The sequence below is a fragment of the Paramisgurnus dabryanus genome, chromosome 17 (genome assembly GCF_030506205.2).
Source record: "Paramisgurnus dabryanus chromosome 17, PD_genome_1.1, whole genome shotgun sequence".
In the NCBI taxonomy this organism is placed as follows: Eukaryota; Metazoa; Chordata; class Actinopteri; order Cypriniformes; family Cobitidae; genus Paramisgurnus; species Paramisgurnus dabryanus.
In genome coordinates this window covers 13,985,475-14,011,255 of record NC_133353.1, presented here as the reverse complement: position 1 = coordinate 14,011,255, position 25,781 = coordinate 13,985,475, and the positions used below count along the sequence as shown (strand labels likewise).

Here is a 25,781-nt window from a genome sequence, read left to right as displayed (position 1 = left end):
GAATGAACATGGGTCACTGTGTAAAGTTTTCAAAGACACACAAATACACAACACACACTGCAGTTTGTTTTTTTCATTTCATTAGACATCTCATAAGACTACTGTTTTCATATCAGGCTGTAATTTTCTATCCATTAAACCTAACTCTAAACCCAACACAACAAAAAACCTAATTTTTAGGGGTGTGACGAGATCCCGTGCGAGATTAAAAATGTCTTGTGAGATTAATTATTTCACAAGATTTCTTGTTGAAGTAAAATGCTGGCCGTTTCTCAAACAAAAGGCTGGATCCTTCGGAGGTGACATTTGTAGACGGCATACGTCATTAAGATTGTCTTAGAATATTAACAATTAAAAAAAGTTTACTATTATATTTAGTTAATCGTAAATTGTTGTAATATGCTTATGACTTGCGAATATAATGCTGAGTTAACTGAAATAAACCAAGGTAGAGGATGTATGCAGGTTGCATATGTGACAACTGAAGGATGCAGATTTACGTTCAAAAAACGCCCACTGAGATTTACGTTGGATACAATAACTTGCGTCATCGTTTACTTTGGGTTTTGTACCTTTTGCATATCGTTAACATTAACTAATACACACTTGCACACCAAACTAAATGTAAAATCGTGAATCGGATAAATGGTGCTCTTTAATGTAATGTGTTGGTTTTGATACTTTATTTGAACCAATTATTATTGCATCGTCATTATTATGTTATTTTAAAGGTTATTGGTCACTAGGGTCTACTTTTCTACTTAGGTGTACTCAAAATAATTGTTAGTGACAGTCCTAGATTAGTTTAAACATTTCAAAATAATGTGAGTTTTATATTTTTTTCATTGAGGATTTCTTAAAAAGTGTAAAAATCTTATCTTGTCTCGTTCTAGTGAACCCAATCTTGTCTCGTCTTGTGAAGTAAGTGTTCACACCCCTATTAATTTGGTTTATATATGAGCGAGGAGGAACAAATAAGTCCACAAGAAATCAGTTTTAAACATGTATCAATATTTGTGATTCCATTCACATAATTTTATTGTTGCAGGCGACGCATTGTAATTGTACACTGACATTCACTCTCTATTAAAACAACAAAAGGGCCTTTCCTTCGGTCAACATTTTGTTTATATAGAAGGCACGCAGTAGACATACAAGAGCCTATTAATGTCAACTTTACTCTTCAAACCTCACTCTGACATAATGCAGGATGTAAGATTTTGTTCAAGGAATATTGGCCTTCCCCCAGAACTTGACACCTTAATCACACATCAGAAACAGAAATATCTCAACATGGCTGAGCTCTCTTTCAGTGGAAGTCAATAGCATTTTGTCAAACCTTAACAGCCACACAACCCAAAGAGATTTTATTAAATATTATGTAGAATATTCTGTGTTTCTTTGATGTGTTTCAACCCATTCCTCTTTCTCCTTTTAGCATTTTTATTTGTATTCAATTAGTCAGATACTAATTTGTCATACAGTAGCTATCATTTCAGTTATGTCTAAAAAGTACAAACTCTAGCAAACTACAAGCAACTCATCCTTTTCCTGACCCTATAGGAAAATACAGTGCTGTGAACGTCTAAAGGGGGTCACACACAGGACGCGCAGCTCAGCGCCGCCCAGCGCCGTTCTAAAAAACCTAGAACACATTGCTTTCTATGAGTATACGCACACCGGCTCTGACAGGTAGCAACTCAGGAAGTTGCTTAAATCCCTGTCGCGCCACAGAGACCCACTCACATATTTTACCATCAAATAATATCATATTTGTCCCAAATCATTAATGATTAACATTGTCTGCTAACGTATATTTTGCATTGTGAAGTAGACGCTATCTGCCAAAGATTGCGCTATTTAATTTGCACTTCCGGTTAACGATAACTCCGAGTTGAGACGCGACTCGACATGGTGCGATGCTGAGCTGCGTGGCCGGTGTGCTAACCCCTTTAGAGTCGTGAGTCATGGTTTTGTCGCGATTTACGGGCTCAAAAGCCTGCCTGAAACGCAGCCTTAGTTTTACCTCCCTTACACTAGGCTTGCAGCGATAGTTGGTGAAGCGGTGATTACTGGTGCTTCAGCCTCTCACCGGTTAGATCACTTGCCCACCGCGACACCATCTTTCACCGTCGTTTTGATATTTTCGTGTAATTAAATCATTTAGTTTCGTTAGAGAGCATACACACTAACAACTGAATGTGTCTGTTGCCTGAATTCAGTGGAGCTGAACGCTCGGCACGTCACAGAGCAGCCGGTGTCAGGTTTCATTTATTTCTGTCAGTGTGCGAGATGTGCTGACCGACCAGACGATGGCAGAAGCCGCATGCTTACTCGTTTTTTGTTATAATATACATATATGATGTTTAATATAAGCGAGATTGTTTTGTTGTTGTGTTTTTCATCAAGAAAAAAAATAAACCCATCATTCAAGCAGCGCTTTATGGAGAAGTAGCCGGTTGCTCTGCTTGGGACTGGCAGGTTCTGTGAGAATTACCTGCGCACATTGAGTGCGTCTTACGCCGATTATGCATAATAAACTGATAACACGTGGGGTTATGTAAACGCGTAAAACTGTTTTCTTTAATCGGGGAAAGCTCATAAACGGCGTAAGCAAAAACCGATCGGCACAGGTAGTTTTTTGCTCATTAAGCTGATTTCGCGTGGCATGTAAACACCTTAACCGGCTTTCTCACGGTTTTTTCCATGTGCGCATGTCTCCGAGTATGAAAGATAAACGTCACACGCGGAAGTAAGTGCAAAGTAACGCATAAAAGTCTCCGCTCGACAAAAGCAGTTGGCAGAGAAACTGTTAAAATAGTAGCTCATGTTACATTTACAGGTTCTGCACACACAAGAAGAGATACAACACTGTCAGAAATAGGGGTACAGTAGGGGTCCATTTTTGTCCCCCAAGGTACAATCAACACAAAAGTACCCCATAGGGCTCATTATTGGACCTCAAGGTACATGTATGTACCTTTTTGAGGGTCAAAAAGGTACATATTTGTTCCCAAGCATTAAAAGGTACATATTTGTACCATTTCTTTTAAAGGATAAGGTACAATGTTAAGAGACAGCCTCTTGCCATTTTTTTTTATTTGTTGTTCTAGACAACTGCTGTAAATCTGGTCAGTAACGTAAATAACTATTGTGTCAATTTTTGTTTCCTTTAGTTGGACACATGGGTATTGAAGTAGTATTAGTTTTCTTCTGTTCATTGACAGTGTGTTTAATTTTAAATTTTAATTTAAAATTTTAATGAAAAAAAAGTTAATTTCACTTAATAAAAACTGTGATATGAACTCAAAAACTGCAATTGATTAACCATTATTTAAACTGAATAAATACTGAATAACTGAATCCCTCACACACACCGAAAAAAAACCCGCGCTTTTATTTTGACACGCGCCCATCCCCCCACATCTCACGGTCAGAGTCAGTTTCACAGAGCAGCTCAGGAGGACGACAGACACATAAAGAACATTAACAGGTAAGCTCTGGAAACTCATTCATCATCTTTAAAACATTTTTAAACTTTAAAAATGTGTTGTTTGTCGTGGCTCTTCATTTTAATACTGATTCGGTTTCGGTTATTTGTGTAAAGTTGTTTACGATGAGTCAACGCGATATAGACCCTTTTACAGCTCACGTGATCAAATAGCCTGCGCGCGCATTTGGGCAACGGAAGAAGTGTTATTCCCCATTGGTTCTAACGTGGTAGCAACTCAGAAAGTTTATTAAAACGGTTTCCCAGCATCAAAATGTCTTGTTGTTGCGTTTGGTTGCTCAAATATAATATACTAATATACGTATATATGTATCTGGCAACTTTATTTTTGGCCATCTGCTAACGTCTTCTTTCCACTCCACTATAGTACACGGATCTGGTAGCTGTGTTGAAAATGTTGATAAAGTCAACTTTTTTAAAATAACTTACTGTTTGTGTTGCTTCACTGCTGATTCTTACGATACTTCCGTTGCCTAAATGCGCGCGCATACGCTGCCACGTCATCATTGTGTACAAACAGTAAAAGGGTCTATTGACACAGCACTATTGCCTCAGACTCATTTTTATGAGCAGGTTAATGTGCATTAAGTACACCACAGTTCTGTAAGTGGAAAAAGTATTCATATTTATGTGTGTTTTCTCACAGTTTAGGGCAAACGTTTCCCGCGCAAGTTTGAATCTCTCTCAGTCAGTCAGGGGGAGATTAACTGACTGACTGTCTACACGCCACCAAACAGTCAGTTATACAGAAACCTTTTTAAGGTAACGTTACCAAACTTATTAATGTATTTATTATGTTGTTTGAGTACACCACAGTTCTGTAAGTGGAGAAATAATTCATATTTATGTGTGTTTTCTCACAGTTTAGTTTGAATCTCTCTCAGTCAGTCAGGGGGAGATTAACTGACAGACTGTATAACGTTACAGGACACCAAACAGTCTTACCATAAAACCTTTTACAGGTAACGTTACCACATTTATTAATTTATTTATTATGTTGTTTGAGTACACCACAGTTCTGTAAGTGGAAAATTAATTTATATTTATGTGTGTTTACTCACAGTTTAGCACAAATGTTTCCCGTTGAAGTTTGAATCTCTCTCAGTCAGGGGGAGATTGACTGACAGACGGTCTACTTGCCACCCAAACAGTAATTTACCCTGAAACCTTTTACAGGTAACGTTACCACATTTATTAATTTATTTATTATGTTGTTTGAGTACACCACAGTTCTGTAAGTGGAAAATTAATGCATATTTATGTTTGTTTTCTCACAGTTTAGCGCAAACGTTTCCTGCGCAAGTTTGAATCTCTCAGTCAGGGGGGAGATTGACTGACTGACTGACTGTCTACTCGCCACCAAACAGTCAGTTACACAGAGGTGACAAGGTAACGTTACCATATTTATTATGTTGTTTGAGTACACCACAGTTCTGTAAGTGAAAAATAATTCATATTTATGTGTTTCTCTCTCAGTAAGGACTAACGTTAACTGACTGTCTGTATGTCTGTCTGTCTGCTCTCAACCAAACAGTCATTCAAGACCTTTTAAAGGTAACATTACCACGTTCATTCATTCATTCATTCATTTATTATGTTGTTTGAGTACACCACAGTTCTGTTAAGTGAAAAATTAATTAATATTTATGTGTGTTTTCTCACAGTTTAGTGCAAACGTTTCCAGCGCAAGTTTGAATCTCTCTCAGTCAGGGGGGAGATTGACTGACAGACTGTCTACTCCCCACCAAACAGTAATCTACACAGAAACCTTTTAAAGGTAACGTTACCACATTTATTAATGTATTTATTATGTTGTGTGAGTACACCACAGTTATGTAAGTGGAAAATTTATTCATATTTATTTGTGTTTTCTCACAGTTTAGCACAAACGTTTCCCGCGCAAGTTTGGATCTTAACCATTGAGGGTGGCTGACTGTTCTCGACCAACTATCATTCACACGCAAAAACTTTAAAGGTACCACATTTATTTATGTTGTGAGTATACCACAGTTCTGTAAGTGGAAAAAGTATTCATATTTTTGTGTTTTCTCACAGATAAGTATGAACGTGCCCAGAGCAGTTTTCGATCTTTACCATTAAGGAGGCTGACTGACTATCCTCTACCACCCGTCATTAACACAAGAAAAACTAAAGAAATGTTACTCCATATGGACCTGTTCATTTACTCATTATGCTGTGAGTACACCAGTTTTATCAGGGAAAAAATTTATATTTGTGTGTTTCTCACTGCTTGGCAAAGGACAGATGTGGCCCTGTTAAAAATGTTTAAATGTCGTTTGGTTTAAGGAACAGCACACTGATTTTGTTTTTAAATATTCCTGTTTGGACAGTGTGTTAAAGTCATAAAGGAATACTTGATATATTTCATAAGTAAAGTGTAAATGTAATATTAGTTTTTAATGTCGTGAATTTGGACTGAACAGCACACTTCTCTTTTATATCTAAACCTTTTTTTAAATAAATGATTGTTCAATAAACTGTGTATTTTATCTTTTCTGTTATCATTTTTTTTATACTAATGTTTAAAATGTACCTTTACGCTAAACGATTGGCTACACCAACACAAATATATTGAGTCATATGCACTTATAATTTAAAGTTTACAGTACTTAGATTGAGATATATGTATAAGTTTTAAAACCATAATCAATGAGTGTACCCTGTCAAAGCCAATTTTGTACCCTTTTTGAAGGGTCCATATTTGTACTGTTAAATAAAGGTACAAAATTGTCACCAGAGGTACAAAACTGGTCTCTTAAGGTACAAATCACAAGGGTACAAATTTGTACCCTCTGCCAAGGGTACAAAAACTGTACCCTTGAGGGTACAGCCCCAGTGACAAGCCATTGTACCCCTAAAGGTACAATTATGTCCTTTCTTTTCTGAGAGTGAACAGTACAGCTTAAGACAGATATGCCGTTGACTTTTTGAACGACTATTGTGTACTATAGGTGGTGACGTCACTGCCTGCGAGAAAACTGATAAGTCTTCAAGTCCCATGTAAACGCATTTGTCTGCATAGCAGGCTTATTGATTTGCATGTAAACGCATGAAAACAGTTTTCTGTAATAAGCAGATTTTTGATAGTTATCCGCTTATTCTGTGCATGTAAACGTACTCATTGACTCAAGCACTTAATTATACCAGCTGTTGCACTCGCATTGCACGCAAATTCATAAGCGATTTAACGCAGCGTACGCAAGCACTGCATTTAAACAGTTGCGTAATTCAAAAGTGAAAGTAAAATGTGCACTTCTGCATGTGCATTTATAAGCCCCTCCCACCCGGTGAAACCGGTATCACCGGGTTTGTGACCCACCGATTAACCGTTGGAAAAATTCTGTCACCGCGGCAACCCTACGTTACACTTGACTAATAGCAGGAACCTGGCTCTAATAAATCTAACCTGAATTCTTAATTCTAATCTTATGACTTCAGAACTTTAGTCTCTTTTAAACACAATAAATTTTCTGTACACATTTCCTGTATTTTCTACTTCCAACTTTGGTCACTAAAACACACACACGCACGCACGCACGCACGCACGCACACACACACACACACACACAGGTTTCCATGTTTTCTGGGGACATTCCATAGACGTAATGCATTTTATACCATACAAACTGTATATTCTATTCCCCTTACCTGCCCCATTCCCTAACCCCAACCATCACAAAAACCTTCCTTGTACCTTAGATTTTCAATAAACATCATCTTGTTTGATTTATAAGCTTGTTTCCTCATGGGGACATCAAAATGTCCCCACAAGGTCACAAAAACACTGGTATTCCTATCTTTGTGGGGACAATTGGTCCCCACAACGTGATAATTACCAGGTACACACACACACACACACACACACACACACACACACACACACACACACATCAAATTAAGAGAGACTTTTGTTCATGGTTACTCTTCCTTGCCTGCAGACACAAATCAATATCAAAATAAGCTTTGCTCATAATCTCTTTTTCACTCTCCCTTAACACACAAGGCCTATCTTCAATAATCCTGTCGTACCCAGCAACCACAAATTTAGTATAGTACTAATTAAAAACTAAAATCATGTTGAAATGTGGGTGGTTTCTAATCACAGCTGGCCAATTCTGAGATCCTGATGTGATGATAATGCCCACACATGAGGCTCTTATGAATGCCACCCCATCTGTCTCTCTGCTTTAATGGCGAAAAGATAGACTTGAATTGACTCTGAATTGTTTATTCAGTTTATTGGTCTATGGTCACAATAAACTAATGTAGAAGTGTAAAAAAAATTGGTTTGTCTATGATAAAAATCTCCTCCATATCTTACCGAGTCCTCTGGGGGCCTGTTGATTTTTGGCCACTCAACTGAAGGACCCTTCACCTGTAAAAATCGATGAAATATCTTCATGAAGCCATCAAAGTCCTTCTTGGACACCTGGAGAGGAGAGCATTTAGAAAATGAATCATTCATAATGAATTAATTATTTCTAATAAAATGTTTTGACCTCACTGTTTCCTTTTTTAGAGAAATAAACACACATTTTAAAGTCAACTGCTAGATTTTTTTTTTACGGAATATATGCATCAGTAAAAGCCTTTGGTAGAAAATAACTAGAGATCGACCAGCCAGAGACCGGAAATTGGTTCAGAAAACTTTTTTATTTGGTAAAGCAGCTCCTTGCCCTCCCCCCGAGAGACCTCACAAGAGAGCCCTGCTGCTGCATAGCGAGACCCTCAGTGGATTCACTGCCACTTATTATGAAATTACAGAAATTGCGTTCTATTTGTTATAAGAGGATTATTTGAAATGTTTCTCCGTCACATACCGGCTGCGTTTGCAGAGCATATTGTGCAGTTTAATAACAGTATAAAAATCTAAAGTTCACATTACTTTACTTTACATGCATTTATGGGCAAAACCTCTTCAAGACGCTTTTAAATCCACATTCTGATCCATGTAATGACAGATATAGACATGTTTCTCTGAAGATGATTAAAATAGATGATAGAGAGAGGATTAATTTATGCTGGGCAGAGAATGGCAGCGCAGTCTTCTGGCAACAGTGTGTTTTTTAAATATTTCATTGCTTTCTGTAAAATTGCCAGGCATTACTGTTTTAAACACACTTGGACTCGCATTAATGATTTAATGGTAAAATGACACTTTCTCGTTAATCCACGAACATTTAAACGAGCAAAACGCCCCCCCCCAACCCCCAAGGACGGTTATGTTACGAACCGTCACATTTGACTCACATCATAACCGCCATCACCAATTCCGAAACCGGCACACCCATAGCTACAATCACAACATTGAACACAGAGGGAACTGAAAACATTTCTAGTAAATGCATTTAGACTTCTACATTTCAAAAAGTTGTGTTCATCTGTAAAGATAATCTTGTTGGACAAAACCTGTAAGTGTCATAAACTGTTGTTAAACACAGAGCTTATTTTTGCGATAATCCAAAAGTCTATGGAAAAAATAAATGTAAATACATTTTAAATGGGTTTTTGGCGAGAGAATCTGTGCCCGCTAATTTTCGGGTTGGCATTCAAAAATACGTCATACCTGCAGCACTCCATTATGGGTGTTCAAATGTACTGGAGAGGGAGGGGTCTCAGGATGACAGAAGTGGTTATTATGTGTCACTGTGGTGACTGCAAAGCCTGATTATTACCATATGGAACTGTGGAAACCCTGGAGTCTAGCATATCCCGGACATTACCTGTTGCCCATAAAAAATCTTACATCTATTTTCATTAAAGCAAAGTGAAAGGAAGAAAAAGAAAGTAAAATGGTTCCTTGATAATCTAGCCAAATTAAACAGTGAGTTTGGCATTTTTGCAATGGTATGCTTAACCAGTGATGCAATTCAAAAAATAAATAAGAAATGCATCTCTGAGGTCCCTGGCAACAAGGACAAGGACCTGGCAACACTGCAAGACCGCGCGCTGTGAAGCAGCCTCACAAAAGCGTACAATACACAACGCCAAGATGGAGGTTTGTTGCAAAATACAATGCTGTTAAATTATTTTGGTCAAAGCTGTGAGTGATAAGCACGGGAGACGGCAAAACGTTGCTATGGTTATTTCTGTGTCAATTATCACATTTTCGGGTGTGAGTCTGGTTCCGTACTGACATGAAACGAACATTTAGGGAATTCACACCCGCATTTAAATGCGGTTGTCACTCCCGAAAGTTTGCAGTGTGTACGAGACCTGAGAGTGGTTGGTGCAACAGAGTAAAACGGTTTTAAAGTTTTGACAATCACTGTATGCTTATTTCATATTTTAAATATTTTAGTTATTATGCCTATTTATATATTAGTTTATTTGTTAGCAAACTGACAACTCCGCTCTGGGTAACATTATTTATCCCCAAGGACCATATCTAAAAAATGAAGGGAAATGAGGTGGATTATAGATCTCATGGTGATGATAATTAAACGTCAGCTCAACAACTTTGAATTAAATCTTTTTTCAACATCCACTGAGAGTGTAAAGATAAAATTGTAAATTAGATTTCTCATAATTTTAAAATAGAAAGGAGAGCAGTTCCATTCAAATGTCAGTGACAATGAACCAAACGTGATCAACCGGTTCTTGATCTCACCCAGATAAATCGTTCTTACATTAAACAAGATTAATCGAATAGAAGGTTTAACATGTCCAAGAATGTTTGTGTTTAAGTGTCTTGGTTTCAGGCACCATAAAGCAGAAAGTGCTCACTGAATCTCACCTCTGCGTCTCTGCCTTTGGCTGTACTTAAGAGTTTTTCCAGCTCAACATGCATCGAGCTCTCCAGCTGCTGCCGCATCACTTCCTGAAACTGGGCCATTTCAACGGGGCCGCTCAGTAACTCTTTACTCAGACCTGCAATCAAAACCAAATATTGTTATGTTATTATACTTACAATAACTTCCATTTAATCTCTGCATTTTCTTAAAAGAAACAAGCCACTTAAAAACAATTGTAAAGACGAATATATATAAATTGCAACTAAATAAAACCTTTTATAAAGCCATCAGACATTTTTTTAAACGTAAAAAATGAGTTTAGTTGGATCAAATGTCACTGTCTGTGAATTCCAGGCTATAGAGCCTTTTACAGCCTATGTGATCAAATAGCCTGCACGTGCATTTTGGCAACATAAGTGGTGTTAATCCACATTGGTTCTAACTTGTTAGCAACTGAGAAAGTTTATTAAACGGTTTCCCAGCATCAAAATGTCTGGTTGTTGCGTATGGTCGCACTAATATAATATAATATACGTATATGTATCTGGCCACTTTATACTTGCCATCTGCTAACGTCTGCTATCCACTCCACTATAGTACACGGATGTGGTAAGCTGTGTTGAAAAGGTTGATAGGTCAACTTTTTAAAATAACTTTCTCTGTCTGTGTTGCTTCACTGCTGATTCTTCATACTTCCGTTGCCAAAATGCACGCGCGCATACTCTGCCACGTCATAATTGTGTATACAAACTGTAAAAGGGTCTATATTCTCATAATCTAATTATGAGATTAAGACCATTAAGGGGGGGGGGGGGGTCAACGGCATTTCATTCATTTATTCTGACTTATTAACACAGTTTAAGAGAAGGTAGTTTCTTCATGCTAAACATAGGAAAAGTGTCAAAAAAGCAGTTAGACGTATTACAGAGTATTTCTGTGCTGACTGCCCTTCGCCAGGCTTCGTACAAGTTTCGGAAAGTTTTTTCAAATACAGGTCCAGCTGACGTATCAGGGATAATCCATATGTATTATTTCTTTTTATGGGCACTTCCTCCGAAAAAGCACGCCCACACATCAATCAGGGGGAGAGCGAGAACCAAGCTGCTAGAGATCACAGGCATCACTTCATGCGACAGCTTTGTTTTATATCAAGACTCAACAATGGCATGAAAGAAGTGTGTTTTTGGATGTAAGGAGAAGTAAGCCAGCATTATGGAAACAAGGGATATCGTTTTTTTAAATGGGGTAGCAGCTAAGTTTTGCGTGTGTGTTTGGTTTTCCCCATGCTGCCTTGCACGCAAATGTATTTACGCTGGGAAGTCTCTATCAGGTAATTAATCCTTGCTTGTTTATTCGCTATTTTAATAAAAAGCAACATAATCCAGTTTTTAACTGCATTTGCCGGTTTTAAAAGGTGTAAATGTTGTAAATGCACTACAAAGTTCTGTTGTTCGTGTTGTTTACATACACGTATGCGCGATTGCAAACAAAACACGTGAGATTCTGATTTACTTACGCCTGTGGTTGTGACTCTTAAACGGGGTCTTTTAAAGTTTTGACTGCTCCAATAGTTGTAAAAACATGGAAAATCCAGCGTCAAACTGAGCCTTGTATTTTAAAGCAGTCCTCTCCAAAATGCAGCCAGGGAACAAACAAACTCATTCGCAATTACGTTGCTGTCCGAGAAAAAACGAACTGCATCGACTGTTGTCTTAAGACAGGGAAAGCTAAATAAGGTTTTCTCCTCCTTACATCCAAAAACACACTTATTTTGTCTAACTATCTTGCTAAACCAAAGTTGTTGCGTGCTGTGCAGTGATAGCCGTGACTTCTCCTCGATATAGCAATGCTAATGCGCGTTCTCGCTCTCATTTGACGTGCAGGGCAGGCGTGCTTTTCTGGGGGCAAAGGCCCATAAAAGGAATATAGGGTCAATCAGTCGTAACGGATACCCCCATTTGAAAAAAACTTTCCGAAACTTGTAGGAAAAAGGAGGCGTGGGTTTGGCTCAGAAATACTCTGTTACAAGTCAACTGCTTTTTTGACACTTTGCTTATCTTTAGCATGAGGACTAAAACTCTTAAACTGTGTTAATAAGTCAGAATGCATGAAATAGCATTAAACCTCCCCTTTAATATCATATTGTCATTATGCCTGTACTGTGGATGTCACAGTACAACTAAGTTGTGTTGCTTTTCAATATCAATATATACAGCTATAGTTTAGTTGCATAGCTTTCAGCTGTGCGCACACGTACCTGATAACACTTGTTGATGTTTGAATTTATGTTGGTCTACATATGCCATCTGGTATAATTGAAATGATTGGCTATAAGCTACATACAGACGCAGTGGATATACATTCGTAACGCCCAATAAACGGCTCTCGATTCGTAAACCACACCTCAAATACGGAAAAATGAACATAGGGTTCCCAGACCACTTCTCATTCTCTGGTCTGGTGTTTGCCAGGCTAGGTTAATGCTGAATTTGGTTGAAATGTCCTAACCGGGTCATGAGTTGCATGCGGTAAGTATGACTTCTGTGTTATGTTGGAAATTGAGGTGTAAGTGCATATAATAAATGACACGAACATGTAGTGAATCATAAATTATTCAGTTTTGTATACAGTGTTGCGTGACTCTTGACTCGGTCCTCCCATAGCTCGTGACTCCTCCTTACGAATTTTTTCGTACGTTACAGGAAAGAATCGCTATAGCTGATCTGTCTTTTACAATCTGATTAAACTAAAGACTCTTTTGAGATATGAAGGATGTAGTACTAATCTATAGGTACTCCAGATAAACATTAGATATGCAGAAACAGGGTGTGATATGGGAGCTTTAAAGTTCACTTTCACTCACTCATTCGTTTCACATTCATTTGAATCTTTGACATGGTCTTACTCAGTCAAAATAGGCAATTTTTCACAGAATGTTATTTACACTCTGTAAGATAAATTTATGTAGAAAACTGTAAATCTCAAAAATACATAAGAGAACGACAAAGGTTTGCAGAGCTGAAATCTAGAGTGTGGCTACGTGTGGCTACATTGGTAGTGCCAAATTGAAAAAATTTATTTTGCACAATTTATAATTTCCATTTGCGTTTGAGTTATTTCCTGGTTTAAATCTCTTTACTATCATAGAACTAGGCTAATAAAAGTGGACCACAGTAAATGTGCTTTTTTACTTGTTTTGTACTTTTGTCTTGAAAAATCTTAATGATAGTGATATGCATATGACAGCCAAACTGGCAGCTGGTATTGATGTTATTATACCACCGCTTCAATAACGTTCTATAAAGAGAGGCATGACCCCTTCCCAGGGGCCATTAAAACACAGATATCTTATCAAGAGCATTTGCTAAGTGTAACAGACACATCATCCAGTGGGTTTAGGGTTAATTTGCTGTGAAACTGACAATCTACTATGCTGAAATCCTTTAGATTAATGGGTAATTTATTAATGCCCAGAAATGATTTAGAATAATTTGAATGATCTAAATCAACACAATGTACACACACAGAGTGTTAAATTAAATAAACACAGATTAATAGAACCATAAATTAAACAAACCATGACACATTACCCAACAAGTTTTAAAATGCTCTTGTTAAAGTTGTCTATTTGCAAAAATATTCATAAACAGAAGGAAAGTGGTAGAGGCTTGTGTAACTTGAGTTGCCCATGAACTCAAATAGGGTCAAGATGTGATTCCATTTTTCCTGTTCTAAGAACAAACACACTCCTTCATTGTTTAAAGAATATGTGCAATTGAGAGATTTAACCAAATTAAATTAAACAAAGCTTACGTTTATTTACAAAAAGATTTACTAAACTTGTCGGCACACCTCTGAGCAGGACCTACAAGCCAGTATTTTAACATCAGAGAGTGTTGGCCAGATGAATCTTACGACGTCACACATGTACTGTATATTGTGCAAGAGTAAATTTAGTCTTGCTTGACCACATTTCAACTGTTCTATGCAGCTGTTTTATTTACTGTCATGCAAACTCATACGTCACTATGAAACTGTGTACACTACGCTGATAATCTTTGCTGAATGCAGAGGAGTCTAAGATTGTGCAGTCTTCAAACTAATGTGTTAAAACAACGCATGCTGTGTCTACTTAAGGACAGCAAGTTTAATGTATTGTCCTTTACTAATACACACATCTCTGTGTTAGTATTTTACCCTTTTATTTATTTGAACATAAAATAACACACATTGTGTTAAATAGGATAACACACAGTGTGTAAAAAATGAACACATCATTTCTTCGAGTGTTACCAGAAGCTAGTTACTTTTGTTTGTTTTCAATATGGATATTTTTCTTACTGTTTCTGTTCATGTTTTTATTCCCCTGGAACTGTGGGAATTCTTTTTGCGAAGGAAGGATGCACATGGACTTGAAGGAGCTGGACTCTATATTCATCCACTGTAAAGATCGGAAGAGCTAGGACACTTTCAAAAATATCTAAATATGTGTTCTTATGAAAAGAATGGACATATCATGTCATTCAGATGGCATAATGGTTGGGTAAATCATAGGGTAGTTTTCATTTTTAGCCTAACTATCACTTTAATATGACTACATTTTAACATTGTGAAGAAAATCGCTTACAATTGTTCCCTCAACAGCATTACATAGGGTACATACAGCATTTACATCCAAAAGAGTGAATAGTTTTCATTGTACTTACATTCGAGACATAGTCAAACACATACAGTAAAAAGGACAATCAATCAATCTTGTTTAATATAAAGCTTGTTACATTACAGACACCATCCATCTCAATGAACTGCTGTCAGAGTTGAGATAACCACAGTTATGACAACTACCAAGAAATTAACCTAAAGTTCTATTTCAGTCTTCTGATTGAAATGGGGGTTCATTCAACTCTCAAAACTAAAATGACAGCAGCTTGACACGTAGCTTTAAAATTCATCTCAATATAATGAATAGATATTATATACTTACATTTTATTAAGTTGATCAGTGTTACAAATATACGTTTATAACAGTAAGTCAGTAGAACTTAAGAAAATTCTTACCTTCAACGAAAAGCGACATTTTTCTCTCTTTCTTCTTGAGTCAAATAAATGTTACGCGGTTAAATATTATAAAAACAATAAACCCGTGTTTTTCTAACCAAGTTAGCAGTCATGGATGAAAATAGCAGCATATATAAACAACCGTCGGAATGTGAAGCTTTCTGGCAGTTGTTGTAATAGTAATTGTTACGTGAAGAAAGGTCAGCTGATCGATTCTCTCCTACTGTTCAAGAGGGCTTTTAAATTAACCATCGCTATCTCTCTTTCTCTCCTCCCACAAACATACAGAGCTTATAAACGAACCTCCAGTCGACCTTTACTCGATCAAAAAGAGGTGTGTATCGTAAACTTGAAGTACTGAAGTCTTTCTGTCTCGTAGGAATTTTATTTGTGCTCATCCCATTTTGGTCCGTCATAACACGTCACGCAATGGTCGAGTCCTACTTCCTCGATCCGAAACTATTCTGTCGTGCATTCATTTCTATGGTTTCAGGCTTGTAGCATTATGGATGAGGATGAAAAAACGTTTCTATTAATTTCGTTTCTCAAAATGAGCTACAGTGGTCTACAATGAAAGGACATTGCGCATAACTGCACTACTGATAGCGTCATTCATTACAAACTATATTTATTTTCGTCAGTTACAGTACACGGTCTTGACGCAGAAGCTTGACGTTTTCTCGGAGAAACGAAAAACATAATTGTTGAAATCGTAACTGAGGCTTGCTTAGAGCGCACCAATGAAAGTGACTGCAATGCGTTCGAGAATTAACACTGTAAAGTGATTGTGAAAGTAAAATCGAAGTATCTTACTGTGAAGGTTAGAAGATGCTTGCGGTGCGCAGCTGAAGGTGGACCCGGAACAGCGACGCGCTTTCCTCCGACCAACCAACGTTCTTCCCTCAGCAAAAGCGGACCAAACTACGGAAGTGGACGTGCTTCGATACACATCTCAAACATCGGTCTAAATATCTAAAGATTAAAATATTGCTTAGCTAGTCAAATTAAATATGAAACATCTTTGTTGCGTTATGTATGTATACGTTTTATATCATGCCTTATTTTAGAATACAATAATGTATTAGGTGGATTTCATGTTTACATTACAAAATACAATAGTAGAGAAGTTATTTCTTGAAATTTGAACTTAAAGTAAAAGATATATTTTTTTATTTTGGTGTTAAGACATTACCACTGCCGCAAGAGGTGGGCATGTTCGGCTTCATGCGGCACTGCGCAACCGTTAGGAGAATGACATCACATTACCGTGAGAGGGGTGCACAAATGTTCTTTTGAATCGCTCTCGCGGTACTTCGATGTCATAACCGGTCTGCGCAACTGATTTCCAAAGCAGTCGGTAGTACGTCAGCCTCACGCAACCAATAGGAGCGCGTTTTACAACTTGTTCGACTTCATACGGCGCCGTAAGAACTGACCTGCGGATGACATCAAAATGCCGCGAGAGCTATTTGAGAAATCATACGCAGGAGTCTGATTTCGAATCGCCCTCGCGGTACTGTAATGTCATCCGCTTGTCGGTTCTGTGTCGGGTTTTTTTTTCACTCCTCCCCTCACTGCAGCCGTATTTCATTCGTATTTCAGGCGAAGCCAAGCATCTCAAACTAGCCTAATCTCATTACATCAATGCAATGCCCTTGAAACTTTCAGGATACAAATGTGAAAAGAGCAACAGACCAAAAGAACTCTGAATTCATATTCAAGAAATAACTAAAATAATTAAATATTAATTACAGAAAGTGCAATTCACAAGAAATCATTTTGACCTTATTTACCAATAGAATTTTGTTAAGAAGAGTCCAAACCTTCCATAAAATATAAGTAAATATAACTATTATATAATTAGGAAATCTAACTGGTTTTAACAAACATGGGTTGGTATGGTTAGAGTAGTCCTAAGATACTGTTATCAAAACTGAAAACAACTTGCACTGACATATTTTAAAATACATCAGTGCCCTATGTTTTGCCTCAAAATGCACACAAGTCCTGGCTCAAGCTAATCTCTGTCCAGGAAACCACCCCATGGAGTTTTAACCGTTTTAATGAACAGGTTTTCAAATAAATTTTTTTCGAAGGTTTTAAATATAAAAACATTTAACTATCATCTACTAACTCTGAATAGTCTAATAAATAAAATTTAGTCTGAAATATGCCTATATTTTACAAAGCTTAGAAAGTTTTTAAATGTTTTGCAAAGATTGTAGCAAAAATTCCCAATCTAAAAGACTAATTCAAAGCCAATTGTCAATGAGTAATAAGTCATTTTTAGGCTTGAGATGAAAATTATTATGCTGTGTGTTAGAGGGCAGAGAACCCAAACCAGTACTTTCATAAATAACTTCTAATAAAAAAAAGGCAAAATCTCCAGATGTCTAATTCAGCATTACTCAGTTGCTGAACGTATACAATCTTCAGTATTTCAATGGAACTTATATCTAGAGGCGAAAAACGTTTATTTACTAGTTTACATAGTCATAGAAACCTGCAGTATGTGTAAAATATTTTAACAAAACACAACATCTTATTAAGCATCTATAAAGCAGTGCAAAAATGAATTTTAATGTCCAGGTTTTATTGTTGTATTCTACATGTACATATTTGTAACAGTAATTGCACTTCCATTTAACTTGTTTGCATTGTTTTAACAGTAACATTTCTCCATAATTTCCAACAAACTCCTGTCAGACACGTAACAGTTGAGATTTCCGTGTAAGGGCTAAATAATGACACAGATGAACCTAATTCTTATATATGGTGTTCTCTCCAGACTTTAGTACTCCTTAATGCAGCTCCAGTTTGAATTAGATGATGTACTCTAAATACTGATACTAGAACGATATTATTTTTTGTCCTTCCTAAGAGCTGTAGTGAGATAAAGGACCAAAAACAGGAAGGAAAGCAACCAAAGGCCTACTACATAGTGGGAACTAAAATCCATTTCTGAATTTTTAGCTACTATTCTGGATTTAGTTGATCTGGCACTCTGGCTAAGAATTAAATACAGTACTATTTAAGGTACAGATACCACAGTATTAGAATTTTTGAAAGAGCTTTAAGGAAGAAAAAAAACAGATCTTCGGGAGTGTTTAAAGACGTGCTTTTGGAGTATTCTGGGCATCTACGTACGATGTAGATGGTTGGGGTTCTAATCACACACCCAGGAAAGAGACAGCAGTGTCTCTTTCTTCTACTAATTCAGCTGCTGTTGCATCCATCTTGGCTCTTGAGAAGTCATTGATGGCCAGTCCATCAGCAAACTTCCAGGCTTTATCCTGAAGATGAGCAGACAAATGTTCAAACCACAATATTTTATGGTTCACAGTCAGCATCTTATGCATAAAAACCAGCACATACATCTCATGTTACCATTGTTGTTAAATATAATTTGTGATCATCTCACAATTGTAAGTTAATAGAGCCATGGGGCAGCAATTATAAATCAAGGATAGATTTCTCATCAAACCTTGATTGTAACAGGGAATGAGTAAATGAGGTCCTCGGGTATTCCATAAGAGTTTCCATTGGAGTAGACACCCATAGAGATGAAGGTACCCTATAAAACAAGTATCAATTTTAAAAATCTGATGATTGTGTGTAGTATTAATTTCAGTAGTGTACTGATTTATGACATTAATAAGCTTTTTTTTTTTTAGTACAACACTGGACAAGTACATGGTGTAACAGCAGAAAATTATCCTGTACTGTGTTGATGCCAATGCCAATGTTAAAAAGGACAGAGAAGGAACACTGATCTCAAGTTAGTTTACGACCAGTCATAAAAGACCCCTACAAATCAGACCTCAGGAGTGCCTGTCCAAATGTCTCTCATGTGGTCACAGATGGCCTTGGCTGCTGACATGGCACTGGAAAGCTTCCTTGCCTTAATGACGGCAGCGCCACGCTGCTGCACTGTCTAAGAAACACATATAGAGAGAGATAATTAAAAAATTACAAACTTTAACAGACGTATTTGTAGAGGAATAAAGCAGGAAACAGAAGCACAATTGACGTCCATAGTAGGAAAAAATACTACTATGGTCAATGGTGCTCAAAAACAGGTTGGTTACAAACACTGTTCAAAAATATATTCCTGTGTGGTTCAGCTGAACAAAAGAAATGTATACAGGTCTGTAACAACATGAGGGTAAGTAAATGATCTCAGATGATTATTTTTTGGATGAACTATCCCTTTAAAAGAAATGGAAATCTCAACATTTATAATCATGGCAATTTAACTAGTATTAACATTTATGCAATTGCAAAATGTATTTATGTAAGTAAAAAGATGAAACCAACCATTTTTGTATACCTAGATTTTACCAGATGAAAGCTTAATTCTTAATTAACATCTTAATTGTATGATGTATTTTCAATGGATGTTTCACATAGACAAACATTTGTATTATCTGTAAAATTAAAAAAACATATTGCATGAACATAAGTGCTGATTAACATAAACACATTTCTGCTTGCACATAACTAGCACGACACATTAAGTAGGCCAACAGTGAGCTCCACAGGCAGAGGATGTGAACATAGACAGCACTTACAGAAATAAAATCTCCCTTTAGCCAGGCATCGTCCTTCACTGCATCAAAGGCAGCCACGTCCTTTCCCTGCACATTCACCTTACAGTGGTGGACATCAGGGTACTGTGTGGAGGAGTGATTTCCCCAGATGATCACATTCTTCACACAGTTTGCTGTAATGCCACAGCGCATTGCCACCTGGAGGACATATTGTGGAGTACAACTAAAATTAACTTAATACTTTGATTGTTTTCTCGTGCATACGAGTTATGATCTTAGTGCAAGAACTGTTGTGGAATCAATTCACAATTTATACAAGTGATGCCATGCTGTTGTAAAACTAAATAACAAATTACTATTAATAAATTACTTTAATAAAATTCACCATCCAGCACTGTGATGTTCTTACCTGAGAACAAGCCCTGTTGTGGTCTAGGCGTGTTAGACAGGAGAAATTCTCTTTGGGGATGGAGGGAGCAGATTTAGCTGCAATCAGGCAGTTGGTGTTAGCTGGGTTACCAACAACAAGAACCTGCGAAGAACAATATAGGAAAACATAAAATATTACATGTTAATGGCTTTAGTTGAAACTTTGGAAACTCTTTAAAAGTGGTGATTACACCAGACAAAATGTCAAGACTATTAAAATTCCCCATAATTTCTTATAGCATTTCATACCAGTTCTTTGCTGATATAGTCATGTTTTAAAATTAGCCCTTGAAAAGTTACAGAATTTGTCAACTAGCCAAGCTCTGAATTAGGACACAGATACTCTTGCCAAAACAGAAAAGGAATCATGCCATGTCATTAGCTCACATAATTATAATAATAAACTGGACAGAATAAAGCTTATAGCCTTTACCGTGTCCAAAATATTCCCAAGAACTAGAAATATCACACAAGGCTTAAAGGGATAGTTCACCCAAAAATGAATATATTAATAATAATATATTTTAATAATCTAAAATAATATATTACACATTTTAGCCATCCACTTAAAACAAAATGCCCATTATTCACCTTAACTGTCTTTTTGGCATACTTGTCAAGTGCTGCTCCCTGGGACTTAAAAATGGCAACATTGGCCTTTAGCAGGTCCTTTCTCTCCATACCATCTCTCCTTGGCATGGAGCCCACCAGGATGGCAGCATCCAAATCTTTGAATGCAACTTCCTCTTTATCAGTTGAGATGACCTCTGGAATACAAAAGTAAAGCCAGGGATATAATACTGTATGTGATTGTAAGAAGTCGGTTCTTACTCAGGTCAGGCTGGAAAAATGTTTTGTCTGTGTAAGCTATTCTTTCAGCCAGGAATCACACAGACAACCAATCAGGGTGTGCTGCTTTATCTCAATTGGCAGAGCAGTGAGTTTGCAGCACAAAAGTTGAGGGTTTGAGCTCCAGGGAACACACACATACTGATAAAATGTATGTAATAAAAATGTGCTTTAAGTGTGTACTGTAAGTCGCTTTGGATAAAAACATCTGCCAAATGCATAATGTAAATGTGTACCTTTCAAAAGTGGGAGGGCACAGTCCTGCAGCTCCATAACCACACCATCCAGTACAGGCAACATGGGAGTTATGTCCAACATAACCAAAGTAAGCGGCTAAATAAAGAAAAAAAAAACATTTGTGCATAGTGCATGACATAATTCACAATTTACTTATGATCTCCACTTGTCAACTCCATAATAGCCATGGGTGTAAAGACACATAATGTTGCCCTTTCCTGGAATTAGTCCTGAAAAGGATGTGACGCAAATTGTTTAGGAGAAATCCTGTTCTACCTGATCTTTGCCGAAGACATCTCCCTTAGCAATGCCGAACAGCAAAGAATAGGCTATCTGCCCTGCGGCACCAGTGACCAGGACTTTAATAGGCTCAGCCTGAGAAAGAGAAAGATTATAACAGTTATAAATTAAATGGATACACTGCAGGAGAAAATGTAGCCAACATTGTGGCCAATGATAAAAAGGACAAAGAAGTTTATAAGGTTAATCAAGGTTAGAACATAAATAGAAATGTCCTGGCATACTTTACAAGACCTCAGATTGGCATGGTGTGTGGGATATTTATAAACTAGATGACTTTCCTTTATTCAGTAAAATCAATAACCACTGAAAAATTGCTACAAATGATTGTAAATGCGTTACTGTATAAACAGGAACACTGCTTTGCACACTGGTTTGTTTGTACAAAGGTTAGAAGCTTATTACATTTCAAAACTGAAGTTCAAGTACAGTACATTGCAAAAATGATGATAAGAGAAATTTCACAAGCAGTTACAAATGATCGACTGTTACATTCAAACAGGCGATTGTGCAAATTATAAGGTGCAGTAATTAAGTCACTGTTATGCATGTTAGTCTACCGGCTACTACCTTTGAAGTCTCAAAGTCAAACTTCTGATTTCTTCTTCATAGCCTCATTTTCCAACAACACGACGATCCGTGTTGACAAATGAAATGCAAACCTTATTTATGAATGTAAATTAAAGTATTATTTTTTCTTACCATTTTCCAGTTGGTTCGGTCGTTCAGAATGACAGTAACTCCTCTGCTCGCACTTCGGAGGTCACCCTTCACGAGGCAAGTTGCAGCGGCACCACTGATCTATATAAATGACTGGATTGCGCATAGAACGCTTGACGTAACTGCGTGAGGTGACGCCAGCACAGAGTTCGAGCCGCCATCTTGGTATACCCAACCGGCAGAGAGCGTCATTGACTTCCATTCAAAATCATGATCAAAATTTACCCGCTTTACAGCGTATCAGTTACACAAGGTTAATTTTTAGGAAATGTGTACGTTAATTATTTGATAATTCTGGTGTTATTTGCAATGTTTATCTTTTAATCGGGCAGGATAATGGATTTATAAAAAAACCGTTAAGGTGAGTGTGTGTTGCATTTGTTAATGACACGGGTATAAATAAAGTTTTGTTTGACATTCAGCTACACTGTGACGGTCAGCGTTATTTCTCTAAATAAGTTTAGGTAACTTGTAAGTTTAGATAACATTATTACAAAACTAGCAAATTATTGCATACACATACGGTACAAAGTATGATTATTTATTTAGATTTCAGAATGAGCACGTTTATTGTCATTAATACTAAATATGCTGCGGTCTGTCTGCTGATCTGATACTGTAATAAAGATGAATGTATAATAACTGTTTAAAACGCAAAATGTACAACTTTCAGTAAGTAACTATTTACATGCTTTAAACGTTTGTGTTGTAATAATGTACAGGGTAACTTCACATATAAAAACGAAGACGAGTAAAGTGATGTTTTATCATTAAAATCTGATAACGTCCATTGATTTAATAGAACGTTTGGGTATACCAACATGGCGGCGCGGTGGCTTCACAAGTGTGACGTCATGCGCAATCCAGTCATTTATATAGATCAGTGAGCGGCACCTGTGGTTTAAGTGTCTTCTGGGAAATGTAGTTTTAATTGGTCGTAAAGCGGTTCATTTAAATTACATAAAAACTACACTAACTATACGCCACTACAACAAATCACATACCGGCAGCGGTAACTGTTGTGTTCAGTCCTACTAGTCGTTTCGTTAGTAAGAGCTTTGAACTAGAAATATTAAGTACATTTATTGTGTAAATGAAATCATTTTATGCTCATAAAATAACAAAATACATAAACAGCTTCTGCGACATATTTGCAAGGTTTATACATTCGGAAACTGCAAATATAAGAAACCTTATATTGTTTATTGATTGAGTATTTATTGGTTGTGATGAATAGCTCGGGTGTATAAATGGTGCTATGTGCAAAAGATTTTAGAAGGATTTTCGGTCCAGATCGAGACACCCCTCGCTGCAGCCTGCAGCGCGATGACGTGGTGGATTAATCCATTACGTAGTGGATGTTCAAACACGCATGCGCCGTGAATATAATGTTACGCGCATGCGCGGTGGTGTGTTGTTATTGGTGAACAATCGCACGTGCTTTGGTATTTCAAGAAGAATCTGCCGAAAAACGATGGATTATTTAACAACAGTGATTGTATAAAGGTAGGTAATTAATCTTTTTTTACTGGTTTGTTGTTTCAACATGTATAGTCTTGTGTAACGTTAGTGTTAGGTGTCCGAAGCGGTATAAAGGTGGCTTAATATGTTCACAGCGATTCTCATTTAAATCTTATAACATTACTTCAGAACATATATATATGCATATATGCCAACCGTGGACAGACTGCAGGTCTAATGTAAAACTAACCTGATTTTGCTAGGCTAACTAATGTTTTTTTTTTTTTGCTATTGCATTGTTCTAGATGAATGTCTTTTAAAAGGACATTTGCCCAGCAATTTCAAGGTGCACATACTGTAACCATCACTTAATCTTTAATTAATACATCTGGATTGTATTTTTAATAAAAGAGGCTTAGTACTTGTATGTTAACAATCCTTTGCATTTTTATTTGAAAAGGTCAACTTAATGAGATTTTTTTTTTTGTAGATTTGACTGGATTTGGCAAGATGCCCTTGCTCATTAAAGAAGATGGAGATGTGGCTTTCCTCAGACTGTCTCTGACATGCCAGCTTTTTCACCATGTTGTTAGTGAAGCATCTTTCAGAGAAAAGGCTCATGTTGTCTGGCTTGACAGTGAGTTATTAATTTAAACATTTTCCCATAGCTCAATTGGTAGAGCATTACATTACTAGCAAATATCATCAGGGAACACACATACTAAATAAAGCATGTTACTGTAAGTCACTTTGGATAAAAGCATCTGCCAAACGTGTAAATGTAAATGGATATGTATGCTTATACTGTAGTAACAGTGTTTTTTTATTCATATAAAGTATCCCTAGATTTAGACTATACATTTAAGTTAATTTTTAATATTTATTTTTCTTTCTTAAAATAGGTGTTGTCAACTGGAACACATTCTCCATGGTGTAGAGATTTATTTACAGACTGTCCACCTGGTCGAGTTGGAGGAAGGGTGTCCCAGGGAGGAATTGTTCATCTATTCTGCATCAGTAAAGCAGTGGTGGCGTGGCACTGACCTTAAACTATTTAAGATCAAACTGTGACAAAAGCTTTACCTGACCTGACTGCAGTCAGTTATATGTGACCTTGCCTGTGAAAAAACAGGATAAGTCTTGAAATGTAATTATGATATATTGAGCATCAAAGTGTTATTTTCATTAACCTCACATTGATTTTGATATTTGACATGATTTTACTCAGTCAACCCCACACACCCAGGCAACACTTTCTTTGAACTTTTGCCCTTTGGTGCTACAGAGCACTGAATACTAGACACAACAACCGTTTGTTCCTCAGGCTAAAACCTAAACAATAAAAGCACCCATAACTTCCACACCTGTAACTGTATATTGTTTATAATCACCACATACTGTACATCTGTAAATACTATTCTAAACTGTAAATATCACCTATTATCTATCTGTACAATAACAGCATCTGAACATCCATACATGCATCACTACACACAATTGTAAAAAAGGAGAAAATTTATACATATACTTACTGTACCATACTGCTTATTTAAATTATTTTTGTTTTTATGTGACTAGTGTGTTATTGTCTTTAATTTTACTTAGTTATTCTATGTATGTCCGTAACATGTCACCAAGAGAAATTCCTTGTATGTGACAAAAACATACTTGGCAATAAAGCAGATTCTGATTCAATATTAAAGATATCAAGGTTATATTTTTACAGAATGTTGTTTACATTATGTAGGATGAGTTAATGTAGAAACTAGTAAATCACAGAAAGATGACTATAGCTGGGTTTTCACTAAGTTCATGTTTAGGCCTAATGTTTATTGTTAAAATTTTTTGATATTTGCAGTCACCGATCATCAGTGAATTGAATAAGCTGTGGGGTAAAAGTTAAATAAATAA

The 25,781-nt window shown here is 36.8% G+C and overlaps 2 protein-coding genes and 2 long non-coding RNA genes across 8 annotated transcripts in view; 2 read left to right on the top strand and 2 right to left on the bottom strand.

Moving 5' to 3' along the window:
* The window catches only part of ugp2b (UDP-glucose pyrophosphorylase 2b), a 33,277-nt gene extending 17,020 nt beyond the window's left edge, over nucleotides 1-16,257 (bottom strand). Inside the window, exons 1-3 of one of the 3 annotated variants that reach the window (XM_065255197.2) lie at nucleotides 16,138-16,257; nucleotides 10,269-10,402; nucleotides 7,854-7,961 (exon numbers count right to left, since the gene is read on the bottom strand). In XM_065255197.2, coding sequence (XP_065111269.1) covers nucleotides 7,854-7,961; nucleotides 10,269-10,367 — 207 coding nt within the window. In that variant the 5' untranslated portion in view covers nucleotides 10,368-10,402; nucleotides 16,138-16,257. Of the gene's footprint in view, nucleotides 1-7,853; nucleotides 7,962-10,268; nucleotides 10,403-14,607; nucleotides 14,720-15,324; nucleotides 16,085-16,137 lie in introns of those variants that run through there. The other 2 variants (XM_065255196.2, XM_065255195.1) reach the window with 2 other exon arrangements.
* Nucleotides 2,899-5,754, top strand: LOC135737358 (uncharacterized). Of its 3 annotated transcripts, XR_010528443.2 has the most exons (9): nucleotides 2,899-3,493; nucleotides 4,158-4,273; nucleotides 4,375-4,473; nucleotides 4,575-4,687; nucleotides 4,789-4,900; nucleotides 4,988-5,065; nucleotides 5,176-5,288; nucleotides 5,390-5,486; nucleotides 5,567-5,754. It is a non-coding gene; the product is annotated as an uncharacterized lncRNA (long non-coding RNA). The 3 variants fall into 3 exon arrangements; XR_010528444.2 differs by lacking the exons at nucleotides 4,789-4,900; nucleotides 4,988-5,065 and having other exon boundaries at nucleotides 2,904-3,493; nucleotides 5,567-5,751; XR_010528445.2 differs by lacking the exons at nucleotides 4,575-4,687; nucleotides 4,789-4,900; nucleotides 4,988-5,065 and having other exon boundaries at nucleotides 2,910-3,493; nucleotides 5,567-5,749.
* Nucleotides 16,258-17,896: 1,639 nt separating the features above from the next.
* mdh1ab (malate dehydrogenase 1Ab, NAD (soluble)) lies at nucleotides 17,897-22,520 on the bottom strand. The gene is made up of 9 exons (XM_065255198.1): nucleotides 22,392-22,520; nucleotides 21,666-21,764; nucleotides 21,389-21,485; nucleotides 20,895-21,070; nucleotides 20,284-20,406; nucleotides 19,896-20,072; nucleotides 19,145-19,258; nucleotides 18,809-18,898; nucleotides 17,897-18,617 (listed from the first exon to the last, which is right to left on the bottom strand). Exons 1-9 carry the CDS (start codon nucleotides 22,392-22,394, stop codon nucleotides 18,495-18,497), a joined length of 1,002 nt encoding a protein of 333 aa, XP_065111270.1. The 5' UTR covers nucleotides 22,395-22,520; the 3' UTR covers nucleotides 17,897-18,494.
* A 1,237-nt stretch (nucleotides 22,521-23,757) lies between these two features.
* Nucleotides 23,758-25,565, top strand: LOC135737397 (uncharacterized). The gene is made up of 3 exons (XR_010528465.1): nucleotides 23,758-23,915; nucleotides 24,361-24,507; nucleotides 24,773-25,565. It is a non-coding gene; the product is annotated as an uncharacterized lncRNA (long non-coding RNA).
* The last annotated feature ends 216 nt before the right edge of the window (nucleotides 25,566-25,781 follow it).